The 13,893-nt window shown below is 43.3% G+C and overlaps 1 protein-coding gene and 1 long non-coding RNA gene across 2 annotated transcripts in view; one reads left to right on the forward strand and one right to left on the reverse strand.

Annotated features, from left to right (window-relative positions):
• LOC144584716 (uncharacterized) overlaps nt 1–13,893 on the reverse strand; it is a 34,624-nt gene that overhangs the window by 4,336 nt on the left and 16,395 nt on the right. The gene's annotated exons all lie outside the window — the stretch shown is intronic.
• Nucleotides 1–13,893, forward strand: part of NLRC3 (NLR family CARD domain containing 3) — a 40,895-nt gene that overhangs the window by 4,177 nt on the left and 22,825 nt on the right. The window contains 1 exon segment of the mRNA XM_078381497.1: nt 10,609–11,928. Within this exon segment, the coding sequence (XP_078237623.1) occupies nt 10,609–11,928 (1,320 nt within the window).

A 13,893-nucleotide genomic window follows, 5' to 3' on the forward strand; every position in this document is an offset into this window, starting at 1 on the left:
GGAGGATGACAGCATATTCAGCTTCATCCACCTTCCAAATTTTGAGCCTCATGCATTCAAGAGAACATTTCAAGAAAGCTTCAGTTTCAAAATACATTAAAACCGAAGCTTCCCGTCTTGCTACCAAAAGCTTAATTTACAGTACATCTCCAGCAAATAACTTCCAATTGGCGCTCAACTTCTCGTGATTCATACAACACCATAGTTTCCTCCATAGTTGTGGCTGAAAATTGTTTGCTATGTGGTCACTTGAGTCAAAGACACTTTTGTGAAATAATAGGCCTTTTCAAGGATGAGACGTTCCTCAGCAGTACCTTAATAGCGGGAAAATAACAGATATTTCTCCTTTACCTTAACATTATCATGAATTGGTATCTGTAGCAATGAGTGGCTTTTATGTAGGAGGCTTAGCAAAGCTCGAACATGCTCCCAGATTCTCCCAGACAACATAGCTAGCCACTGTGCTAGATACAGGATTCTGGGAGTTGTAATCCAATAGAATCTTTTCCTTAAGTTCTGGCTTCTCTAAACAAAAAACAATAACAAAAAAATCTTTATGTCCATACTTGCTGGGGAGTTTTAAGCTTGGGGGTGAAATGCTAATTTTTAGCACTCTAAATGAAACAAGTATAGTTTGTTCTGAGCTGAATTCTGCTTATTCCATCAATATGAGTTACAAAAGCAATTCTTTGCAAATCATGCTGAAGAAACAGAAGTATACAGTGGTGCCTCCCTAGACAGTTACCCCACATGACAGTTTTTTCCGCTAGACATTGACTTTTGGCGATTGCTATAGCGATTTGCAAAACAGTGATTCCCATGGGGGAATTTCGCTGGACAATGTTTGGTCCCTGCTTCGCAAACCAATTTCCGCTAGACGACAATTTTGACAGCTCCCTCCGCGCTCGCAAAACGGGTGTTTTCGGGACCTAAGCTTTGCAAGACAGCTATTTAAACAGCTGATTGGCGGTTCCCAAAGCAGCTTTCCTATGGCTGATCTTCGCTAGACAACGACGATTCTTCCCCATTGGAACACATTAAACAGGTTTCAATGCATTCCAATAGGGAAATGCTTTTCGCTAGACAATGATTTCGCTAAACAGCGATTTCAGTGGAACGGATTATCATCATCTAGCAAGGCACCACTGTATAAACGTATAAATTAACATCCGCTAAAAGTATTAATTAAATCCCTGTGTGGTCTATTGGATAGAATGGCAGACTAGGACTCTGGAGAACAGGGTTCGAAACTTGGCCATGGCAACTCACTAGGGGAGTGGAACTAGTGAAACCACTCCTTAAATATGCCACTTACCTTGAAAGCCCTATTTGGGTTGCTGTAAGTTGGTTCTGACTTGACAGCACAGAACACGCATAAACACACACAAGGATTAAAAACAGTAGCCACAGCAAAAGGTTCATATGGGAAACATGCTTCAATATGTATCTGCCGTTTACAAGGAAAATTGTAAGCAGCTAAGTAATTTCTTTGGTAAGGAAGCTGTATAAAATAAACAAAGTAAATATTAGCTATTTTGTCACCTGATATTTGACTTGTAGCATTTGATAGTTGATCCGTAGTGGTGCTTTGTATCTTTTAAAAGAAAAATCTATGCAGTATAGAATTAAATATTTTGCATGTAATAGAGTTTTATATTTGACAGAACTAAATCACACGCTGTGTATTTGATATTTAAGACATTTTATTTCTATTTTAATTGATCTTAAACTTGAAGCAATTAGGTGATGCCAATGTATAGAAGATCCCCTCAATTGCAAATACCTTGAAGATCAAGGATTTCTTTGGTTGGGGGGGGGGATCCCTCCACTATCAAGGCAAATCGCTGCTATTTCAAGCCCTCATTTTGTTCATATTTCATGTGTGACACACGCAACACCCTTTTACATTTACCGTTCCAAATTTGCAAGAAAAATTGGGAAGGCTTTCAAATTTTTAAATGTTTTGCCAACATCCAGTCAAGCATTGAAAATCTTTGTCAGTTGCTTCTATTGCTTCATACAGATGTTCTGCTTGTAATTCATTCAGCTCCAGAAAGGGAGAGCACAATTATTGTATTGAATGAAGCAAAAAATATCGCTCAGTGCTCATACATTGGTGCATTTTCTTTTCCTTGCTCCTTTTACTGCAAGTATTGTACAGAGACGGCTCCCCTTCCTGCCCCCTTACATGTGGTTTCTCACATCCTGTCTGCAGATTGGCTTGATGTTTGCATTCTCTCATGCCACAGCCTGTACAGAGCAACACAAATAATGACCTAGAATTTCCTAGCTAGTGAATATATAATTGGTGTATGTGTGTGTGTGTGTGCTGCTGATGCACAAATTTATGATTGTAAAATGCAAATGTGGGTCTTGGGATTGTTTCCAGAATTCAGCTCCGTGTGGCTGAAATGTATACCCAGCTCTTAATGGTCAGAGTTCAAACAGAGTTGTTGAACTGGTTGGTTTAACGGTTGAGCTGATTGGTATATATATTTTTAATAGAATCTTAGAATAATCGAGTTGGAAGGGACCCATGAGGCCATCAAGTCTAACCCCTGTTCAAGGCAGGAATCCAAATCAAAGCAGATCTGACAGAGGGTTATCTAGTTTTGTCATGAATGCCTCCAGCGTTAGAGCGCTCACCACCTCCCAAGCTCATGGGTTCCCATGGTCATATAGCTCTAATTGTTAAGAGTTTTTTTCCTGATATTCGGCCTGAATCTGGCTTCCTGTCACTTGAGCCCATTATGACATGGTCTGGACTCTGGGATGATAGAGAAAAGATTCTTATATTTCCGCCCCCCCCCCCCCATTTTTCTTTTGTTTGGGCCTGATTGGTTTAATGTGGGGAGCAAATTACCTGCTCTATCTCTGTGGTGTGCTGCACCATCAGCATAGGGAGAAATGTTGCTATGAAAAACCAAATGCTGCATGTTGTTGCTCAAGAAAATGGAGGCCAGATTTCTAGTACTGCCTTCCCCCAGCTGGTGGTCAGCTGGCTGGATAGCTCAGTGAGTTCAGTATCTGGTTGTGGAGCCAGAGGTTGGGAGTTTGATTCCCCCACTGTGCCTCCTGAGAGTAAAACCAGCCTGTGTGGCCTTGGGCAAGCTGCACAGTTCCAGGGTGATCCAGAAGAAGGGAATGGTAGACCTCTTCCGAGTACAGTTTACCTAGAAGCACCTGGAAAGTTTCACCATAAGTCAGAATTGACTTATTCTGCACAGGTGCAGAATATTCAAATGTGGTTTACTATTCCTTTCTTCTGGGGGCAACCTGGGATTGTTCAGCTTGCCCAAGGCCCCACAGGCTGGCTCTCACCCCCCCCAGAGGCAAACTGGGGAATCGAACTTCCAACCTCCAACTTCACAGCCAGATACCAAAACCCCTGAGCTATCCAGACAGCCTAGGAAGGTAAACAAAGGCTGAATTTGCAAGTCTGACTGCCAAGGCATGAAACTTTGGAGAAATCCAGTTGGTGGGTGGCATATACGTTTCCTTGGCTGTCTAGTTTGACCCTCAGTGTGAGGTCAGTCAAAGGAAGAAGTGAGGTCTCTGTCAGTGCAAAGTATTTAGTTCCATGCATGTTTGGGATGAACCTTAAAGGGCATGGTTACTTCCCTCCCACCAGGCAATGGGGGATTTTCGGTGCTCTTGAGAGTACTGACCTGCTAGACACAACCCATTTAGGAAAACACATCGGTTTGAAACGTGCAAAAAAATGTAAACCACCACTAGTAGCACAATAAAACATTCATAACATCCCCATTTCCCATCAAGTGTGGGCTGCGATTTTTCCTCAAGTTGGCCATGACACTGCACGAGGCCGTCTTGCAGCTTTTGAAATGAACAGGAAGGAAGAACAAATGAGACCCACAAGGCAGGAAGAGGTGAGTCTCGAGATGTTTGAGAAGAAAAAAAGCTACTCAACTGGAACAGCATCTGCAGTGAAGTGAAGATTAAGAGACTCAATTAGCTGTCGGCGTTGCTTGTTCTTTTTCCTTCCTTTGAGCCAAGAACATCGAGATGAGACTAAAACCTATCTTTATTTTGCAGAAATAAAGATCTGCTCAACAAATCCATCTATGAAGAGCCAGTTGGGTGCCCGTCTTTCTTTTTGCATCCAGACCACAGCAGATAAAGGCATTCAAGGTATCTGGAGAACATGCTTCTAGAAACCGCGCGTTTGGCCTACAGCATTCTGACAGGATAATTTTCGGGCACCAGGAGGAGGGAAGGAGGGAGCCTTTTCCGGCACTGCAGACTCAGCTCAAAATGTGAGGTCCGCCTAAGGAAGAACCCCACAGGAGACAGCAAGAACCTGAGGTATGGAAGGTAGGAGGAAACGCGGAGTATATTTTCACCAGGAGAGTGCGGTTTTGTAAAGAGATGATTTTTATACCTGTAGCTTGGCCACATGGAGGTGGCTCATGTGTCTTTGATAGTTGTGTAGAAAAGGCGCACCTTGTCATGTAAACTGTTCAAATAGGGGCTGTTTCCTCATCTACAAGGCCACATAGCAATGGTCCTTTACTTCTGTGCCTCTGGCCACCAGATTTGGTGAGATCATTACGAAAAGAATCATAGGGACATATTAAACGGCTTTATACTGGCTCAGATTGCGTGGAATCATCAGAACACCAGAGGCCCCCAATGTGGGGTCCTTCATGAGTGGGGGTTGGTGCTCCCCATTATCCCCTGATGACACAGCCGCTGCTCGTTGTTGGGGGATGATGTAATTTGTAATACAACACCTCTGGAGGGTGTAAAGATAGGGAAGTCTGGGCTGTTCTCGTCTGGCAAACACTCACTGGAATTCCAGTCCGGAGGTTTCCCAGTCCTCGTTGAACCCAAGATGTTTTTCTCCGTGCGAAACTGGGGTACTGTCATGAGCCTCAGCCTTTTGGGGCTGTGCAGGGAAAAGCTAAGGGCATATTTATGGATTACTGCAGCATTTGTTTATATTCTTTCTTTCAGCTTACGTTCTGTCTTTCAACTCCCAAAATCTTCCAGCCAGTGACCAAGCTGACTAAGAAATTTGAGGGGCCGTAGGTTAATTTTTCAAGCTCTGAGGGAATCAGACAAGGTCCTCCCAGCCACGCACGGATCCTGACTCAGACCTGTTTAACCTCAGCAAAATGGCTGCATCTTCTGTGTTTCTCTCCTGCCTTTCTCCAAAAATTCAAAGTGGCTTACATGACAAGTTAAAAATAAGCAGACTTTTAAAAGAATGCATATTAAATATGATGTCAAGACATAGTTAAGTCAGTTATTTTGAAACTTGAATGCAATTAAAAGGATTTCTGTTAAAAACATTGATTATGATTAACAACAGAAATGAGCAGCACATTTGTTAAGACCTCCTCAGCTGTCATTTCAGTTGAAGGCTTGCCTAGTAGGAAGGTCTTTGTCTGCTGACAGAAAGGACATCAGAAGGGCAGTCCTCAGCCAACCTAGCTTCCCATGATAGTGACTTCCGGAGCCTGAGAGTGGCCACTGAAAAGGGCCCCTGTCAATCTCCCTCAAACAATCTGTTGCAGATTTTTGAATTTCCAGGGTAAATTTGATTTGAATCAAATTGACTTTAATCTCAATTTTTTTAAAAAAATCTGATATTTTGGACTATTTAAATTGGCAGGCAGGCAGGCAGGCAAATAATAAGAAAGTGGGATTTTAGTAAAGGTCCTGTTCTTGACCAAGAAACAATGGCCCTTCTTTCTTCCACAGCTGGGTGGCCATGTATCAGGAATGCTTCAGCCGTGCAAGGCGTTGGAGCTGGATAGGGTACTTTGTTTGAAACAAGCAATCTGCAGATTGCTTGTTTCAGAAAAAAAAAAGGTTGATGTCCAGAAAGATAAGTTTTAAAACGAATAATACTTTGGAAATGAATCTTTAGCAACTGATCTTGCAAAGACAGATGTGATGATGGCTGCATAAATTAACCAGTCACTGTAGGCCTAATTACAAGAAAGGAGATTTCAAGAGAACATTAGGAAGAGTTTGGAAGAAGCCGTGGAACTGACTGCATAAGAAGGCGGAGAGCTTTTCTCTGGCAGTTGGGTGGGACTGTGTCAGGGATCCTTAGCTGAACTACCTGACCCCTTGGGATGACCTCCTAGTTCTAATCATAGAAGAGTCACAGAATAATGGGGTTGGAAGGGGCCATCAAGTCTAACCCCTGCTCAAGGCAGGGATCCAAATCAAAGCAGATCTCACAGATGGCTCTCCAATTTTCTCTTGAATTCCTCCAATATCCAAGCACTCATCAGCTCCCAAGATAATTGGTTCCATTGTCACACTGCTCCAGCAGTTGAGATTTTATTTTCATTGATATTCAATCTAAATCTGGTTTCCAGTTGCTTGAGCCCATTGTTACATGTCCTGCACCCTGGAATGATAAAGAAGAGTTTCTCCCCCTCCTCGGTAGGACTACCTTTCAAGCATTTGAAAAGTGCTTCAGTCTTCTTTTCTCAAGGCTAAGCAGGCCCAGTTCTTTCAGTCTTCCCTCCTAGCTCTTGGCTTCCAGTCTCCCCCCATCATCCTTGCAGTTCTGTGATTCTATGTCCCTGGGGTCAAGCTCCCATTCTTGCCTACAGGAAGGCCATCATCAAACAACATCTGGAAAGCCACTGACTCTCTACATGTCATTGGGATGTGGCTCCCTTTAAGGCACTTCCAGTTCCGTCAAGCCCATTGCTGTGAGCTATGAGAAGCCCATGGCAAGAATCAGGAGGCGAGGAGAAATCAGGAGTGCCAACCTGGCAAGCGGTGGTTTGCCAGGTCGGCACTCCTACGCCGGGCTCCTTCTCAGAGCACCACAACTGTTAATTGAATCCCTGAACATGTACAAAGCCGGGTAACTGTTTGCACGAATGAGTCATAGGAACAAATTATAAAGATAGAAAGTCCATTCATTTATTTATAAACATGTACCCACACTCCCATATTTTTAAAAAATGGAGGAAAGGGCCTAGGATGAAAAGGTTAGGAGCAGAAAGGCATTTCTCTAAACTGGTGCTTTGCCCTTCAGAGAAACTTCCTCCATCAACAATGCCACCCAATTACAGCAGCTCCATTGACTGCTAATCTATATCTGGGCACAATTCAAAGGGCTGGTTTTAATCCATAAAGCTCTAAACGTCTTGGCTCCCTGCGATCTCAAGAGCCACATCTCCCTCTGTGATCCTTCATGAGCCCGCCCGGGCGTTAAGATCATCAGGAGAGGCCTTTCTCTCTGTCCCACCACCCTCAAAAAGGTGTGTTTGGTGGGGACGCAGGAGAGGGAACTGTCTTCTGCCTGTCATTTCAGTTTTTAACAATCAGTTGCACATAACTTTTCTGCTCCCACTTCCAACTGCAACTTCACATTTTGGATCCAATTGCATGCTGTTTTTTTTAAAAAGCAGCTTCTAAATGCTGTATAAACAAAAACAAACTTTGTTTGAATACTGCACAGTTTTTGATAACACTGCAGGGCGTTTGAGACATGACATAGCTTTGGGACCACAGGATGTCTTAACCACACCAGTCGCAAGAGACTATGGTAACGCGCTCTGAATAGAGGAATTGGAAGAGCGTCTAGTATGGCTGAAGAGGCCAGTTCGACTCTGTATGCAAAGCTGGAGTGTCCTCTCCAGAGCACAAAGCCTGGGTAAAATAATATAGAGGATAGGCTGTTACCCAAGCAGCAAACCCCCCCTCCCCACATCGCTGAAATAGTTCAATGGAAAGGCGAGAGCCAATACAGCTGGTTCCATTCTTAACCACAATGTATTAGCCATGCAATACCCACAATGGGTGTGTCAACATAAAAAAAAACTAAAGCAACGTCAAAAAAACTAAGACCATGTCCCATCACCTCGTGGCAAATAGAAAGGGAAGATATGGAGGCAGTGACAGATTTTACTTTCTTGGGCTTCATGATCACTGCTGATGGGGACAGCAGCCATGAAATTAAAAGATGCCTGCTTCTTGGGAGGAAAGCAATGACAAACCTAGACAGCATCTTAAAAAGCAGAGCATGCCAGGCCCTTCTGTCTTCCACTGCCTCCCAGAGTTGGGTCAAATTCATGTTGGTTGCTTCGATGACACTGTCCAATCATCTCGTCTTCTGTCGTCCCCTTTTCCTCTTGCCTTCACACTTTCCCAACATCAGGGTCTGTACCGGGGAGTCTTCTCTTCTCATGAGATGGCCAAAGTACTGGAGCCTCAGCTTCAGGATCTGTCCTTCCAGTGAGCACTCAAGGGTTGATTTTTTTCAAAGTGGATAGGTTTGTTCTCTTTGCAGTCCAGGGGACTCTCAAGAGTCTCCTCCAGCACCACAATTCAAAAGCATCAATTCTTCAGCGGTCGGCCTTCTTTATGGTCCAGCTCTCACCTCCATACACCACTACTTGAAAAACCATAGCTTCGACTATGCGGACCTTTGTCGGCACGGTGATGTTTCTGCTTTTTAAGATGCTGTCTAGGTTTGTCATCGTTTTCCTCCTAAGAAGCAGGTTCTTTTAATTTCGTTGTCTAAATGGGTGGGATATTAAATAAATAAAATAAAATAATAACATGGCATACAGACCTAGAACAACTCTATTTACCCTAACACACTTTAAAACAAAACAAACCATTTGCTTCCTCACTCTCCCCCTCCATGGAGGAATGAAGGAGGTTTTTAAGGGCCCAATATCATTTAGTGGCTAAGCTGTTGGTTTAAGCCACTTCATGATATTGGGAAACTGAAAGCAGTAAGTGCCATTTTGTTTCGATCCCAATAATTGCATGTGTTGGAATCCAACAAAACTAGAGTAATCTTACCCTCACCTAAAAAAAAGAGTAGCTCCTGACACGGACCCAGAAAAGTGAGAGTAAGAACCCTGTGTGATTCACTAAGTTTATCTTTTGACCATCCACACAAAAATGTTTTCACTCAGGAGAACCTTTGTGGGCTGGTCTGTGGCTGAAGAGGACCTCACTCTTCGGGTGTTGGCTTTGACTTGTGTTTTCAGTTAGTTTTGCATTTATTTTTATGCTGTGCTTAGATCAAAGTTTCATTTTTAATATGAATTTTATGACTGTTTTCCTCTTCCTGTGTGTTTCTCTTCGAATGCATTTATCCATTAAGTAAGCAGCTGAAACCTAAGTACTTCAGCTTTAATACATTATGTTAATAGTTTCTGGCACAATTGGTCTTATAATTAACTCCCCTCAATCTACACTCCCCCTAATACAGTCCAGGCATGCCTATGTCTAATATTTGCTATCATATAACACTGTTTGAACCAGTAATGATGAGAAATATTGTGAGGCACAAGGAACATCTGGCTGACACCAGGTATCACAAGATACCATCCAGCCCCTGGTGCCTGGAAAATAAGGGAAAACTTGCTGGCAGATTTCCGTGATCAGCAATGAACCCAAATCTCCATAAAGGGAGTTCAAAGTGGCCATATGGACAGTGCAGGTTAAACCAGTTAGCCACAAAAAGTCGGAGCTGAAAGAGGTAATGATGTTCGTGAACAGGCTCTTAACGGTACAGGTGCTTCAGTCAAATTGCTAAAGCTTTCCTGCTGGTGATTCATCCTTCTCCTCTTGAACAAAGGGAGCATCTCCCATTGAAATGTTTCACGCTGGCCTTGTTTCAGCCCCTTGAATGTTCCGCACTTGTGTCAATTATAGTTAATCGGCTCTTTCTCTGTTTCCAAAGTCTTAAGGACAGCTGTTGCAGCTTGGAAAGAAGGAAAGGTGAGATCACAGCGTTGAAGTTGCTTCCTTGTTCTCCGTCCTAGTTCTATATTTAGGTGAAACTTTAGAAAAAAGCGCCATCTTTCAGCTGAAAAAAGACATGAAGTTCATACCTCCTCCCCAAATTAAGCTTGTAATTGGGAGAGGGGGGATTTGAGTGATGGGAGTTGGACTCCAGTCTGATTTGACTCAGTTTTTTCCCCTCAATATCTCGGATTTGATTCCACTCATCCCTCCCTTTTTTTTCCTGGGGGAAAAATTCATTTTTTATAGGGATTTGGGACTTGGGGCTTCATAGAAAAGACTCAGGTTTGGGACTTGGACCCAAAGTCTTGTCAACTTCCCTGCTTTAAGCTATAGTAATCGCAAACTTAGTTTCGGGGTGGGACGGGGGCTATGAACTTAGTCCTTTTCAAGCTGAACAAAGTTTTGCCTGGCTAATGAATGGGAGAAAAGGAGACAATGTTAATGTTGCAGGTGAGCATCCCTTTCCTCTATGGGTGTAATGGAAAACAGATGGGGGCAGAGCTCGAAAGGTGTCATTGTTTTCATTTTTTGGAGTACCACACCTAGAAACAGTCCCCCTCCAGCCAATATTTTTAGTGACCAGAGGCTGGGCAATTTTGGAAATTGTAGCCAGAGAAAGAACGTCTTCAAGTTTTCAATTAGAAGCCTCTAGGATTTTAGAAACACGAAACCAAAGGGTTATAAGACCAATGGTGATACTGATGCCAAGAGACAAGGAAGGTATAAAAGCATCAGGAACTGATGTGAAGAGAAGGGAGGGAGGCAGAAAAGTAACTGTTGATGAGATTAGGCATGGGTGAAGGAACCCCTTCACATCATTCATTACTTCTGGTCTTCTTCTGTTAGCCACCACCGATGGTGCCCAACCCTATGGAGACTCTTCAGAACTGGTGTGGCATGAACGCTGAATTTGTCCCCTTGGAGAGGCTGACCAGCCTTCTTCTGGTGGAAGGGCTGACTGATCTCCAACAGAAACAGCACGATTTTGTCCAGATCGAAACCACCAAAGGCTTGAGAAACACCTCCAAGAAGATCCCCCTGGAGAAGCTTTTCCTGCCCCTGTCCAAATGCAGCATCCCGCCCCGTACCTCTGTGACCATCGGAGTGGCGGGCATTGGCAAAAGCACCTTGGTAAAGTTCTTTGTCCACGCCTGGGGGAAGGGAGAGATTGGGAAGGAATTCGTCTTTGTGCTGCCTCTCACTTTCCGGGAGCTAAACGCTTATGAAAAGCTTTCAGCTGAGAGGCTGGTCCGACTGGCGTGCCCACATTTAACCGAGCTGAGCTTCCTCTCTGTGGGTTGTGCCAGGACGCTTCTCATTCTTGACGGTTTGGATGAATTTAAGACCCTGTTGGATTTTTCCAACACCATCGTTTGCACAGACCTCCAGAAGGAGATCCAAGTGGAAAACCTGATCACGAACATCATCCGAGGCAACCTATTGCAAGAGGTTTCCATTTGGATCACCTCTCGCCCTACAGCAACGAGCCAGATCCCGGCGGGTCTCATGGACAGGATGACCGAAATACAGGGCTTTGGTGATGCTGAGATTAAAGACTGTATAGAACACATGTTTCCAGAGAGCCAACACTTATCTGATGCTGTGGTGCATCATCTCAAGACTAACCGCTCTTTGTATATCCTGTGCGCCGTCCCAGCGTTCTGTCGGATCTGTGGCTCTTCGGTGGGGTACTTTCTCAAGAACAGCGATTGCTCTCCAGAAACCTCAGCAGTTCCAAAGACATTGTCGGAAATCTACTCGTATTATTTTAAAATGGCCCTCTACGGTGAGTGTCAAGGGAAGCAGAAAGAAGTCCTTCGGATAGACCAGGTGGCCCCTAATTTCAAGAAAGCGATGGGCTGTTTAGGCAGGTTGGCCTTCTACGGCCTGATCAAGAGGAAAACCATGTTCCACGAGCAAGACATAAAGGCCTATGGGGTAGACCTCTCGTCCCTCCACGTCAGCTTGTCAAACAGACTCCTCCTGAAGGAAGAGACCCCCCTTTCAACCATTTACTATTTCCCCCACTTAACCTTTCAGGAATTCCTGGCCGCCTCCTATTATTATAGTACTGCCAAGCGCGCCCTCTTCGACCTCTTTGTCGAGAGTGGGATGTCTTGGCCCAAGCTGGGCTTCTACAGCCACTTTAAGAACGCCATCTGACAGGTCTCAAAGTCAACCTAGGGAATTGTTCATTGCAATTCAGTGTATAAGTTGTTACAGGATCAGGATTTAGTAAAGCAGCATGTAACAAAGGAGCACAGCTGGGTTAATTGAGGCAGCTGTGTGACAACCAATTTGATTGGTACAACCAAGAATAAAACTAGCCAAGCTTGCAGAGACAAACTGTTGGGTAGTTTGGGTAGTTTTGGGTGGTTGGTTGGTTGTTGTGTTGCTGGTGATCGTGTTGCTGAGAGCTGAATATTCTGCATCGTTGGATGAAGACTTGCCATATTGCAAGGAGAAGATCCTGGAGGAAGACTATCTCCGTGGTGAGAGGAGAAGACTTCGTGGATGCTGGACTATTTACATTGGTAACAATATTTGGTTACTGGAAACTGTAATTTACCATTGCTAACTGAAGAACTACTGTGTATGACCAGGACTGTATAAAGGACCAAGAGAAGCTGTATTTACCCTGTATATATGGACTTTATTGTAAATAATACTTTCAACACTACAACAGTGTCTGTTTGGTTTCATCTCTGGGCAGTTCACTTCACCATTACGCCCCCTGGCGTAGTCTGGTAACGCAGCACCTCTGTCAATTGGTTATGGGCCCAGACAGCGCACCAGACTGCATCCAGGTATAAATTTAAGAAGTTTTGAAGAAACTGCTGAACAGAGAGAGCCAAGTAGTGTGGGCTACAGTCTGTGGTAAAAATGGCCAACGAAATGTCTATGGCTGGACTGTGCATAAAAAAGTTGAATGGGGAGAATTATGCAACTTGGCAGCAGAAGGTACAGTTGCTATTACAAAAGGAAGCATTATGGGACATTGTAGAAAATCCCCCAGCAGTCCTAGATGAAGAAAAAAGAGCACTAAATTTTAAAGCTCTGGCTATTATTGGGTTAACTCTAGAAGACCGTCTTCTTATCCACCTGAGAGGCCAAAACTCAGCAAAGAAGGCATGGGAGGATTTAAGGAGACTCTTCGTAAGAGATAACGTTGGAAGCCAGATTCAAATTGCCAGGAAACTTTTTCGAACTAGACTGAAAGCTGGAGGGTGTATGCTTCAACATTTAGAGGCAATGAAGTCAATGTTGATGGACTTACGGGAAAAGAACATCACATTTACAGAAATACAAGAAGCATTTATTATTCTGTCTTCATTAGATGAGTCATATGATCAGCTGGTGACCAATTTAGAAATTCTTCCTCAAGCAGAGCTAACAGTAATTAATATAACGAGCAAACTGTTGGAAGAAGAACAAAAGAGAAAAGATAACAAACAGCTCCGAGACTCCAAACTCACTAATCAACGTGATAAGCTGAAAGAAAGTGAGGAGGAGGGGGACACAGCTGCAAGCATTCATTCTGGAAAACGCTGTTTTTCCTGTGGCTCAAGAAAACATCTGATGAAAGACTGTAAATTTAAGAAAGGAAAAGAAAAACAAACCAGACGCAAGAGAGAAACACTAAGCCTGACTGAGGAAATTTATAACTCTGAACAGGGTGAAGAGTGGATTGTCGACTCAGGAGCAACTGCCAGCATGTGTAAGAGCAAACAGCTAATATTTAACTACCAACCTGTATCCAACCAACAAGTATGCTTAGCAAATGGTGTTAGTGCTAAGGTACTGGGAAAAGGTAAAGTGAAATTGCCTTATATTGCTAGACCAATAGATGTTTTACATGTTCCAAATTTGAAGCATAATTTACTTTCTGTGAGTTCATTAGCAAAGAATGGGTTTGTTAGCACTTTCTATGAGGAGAAATGTGTAATAACTAGCAAGAACAATGAAAAATTGAATTGCTATGCTAGAAACAATTTATATAGACTAAACTGTACTAGGGCTAACAATGTCTATGAAAACAAATGTATACACAAAGATTGTATTCATTTATGGCATCAAAGACTAGGACATGCAAACTACAAAACATTGAGAAAAACAATTGAAAACTCAGTA

This window comes from Pogona vitticeps, chromosome 13, assembly GCF_051106095.1.
Source record: "Pogona vitticeps strain Pit_001003342236 chromosome 13, PviZW2.1, whole genome shotgun sequence".
In the NCBI taxonomy this organism is placed as follows: Eukaryota; Metazoa; Chordata; class Lepidosauria; order Squamata; family Agamidae; genus Pogona; species Pogona vitticeps.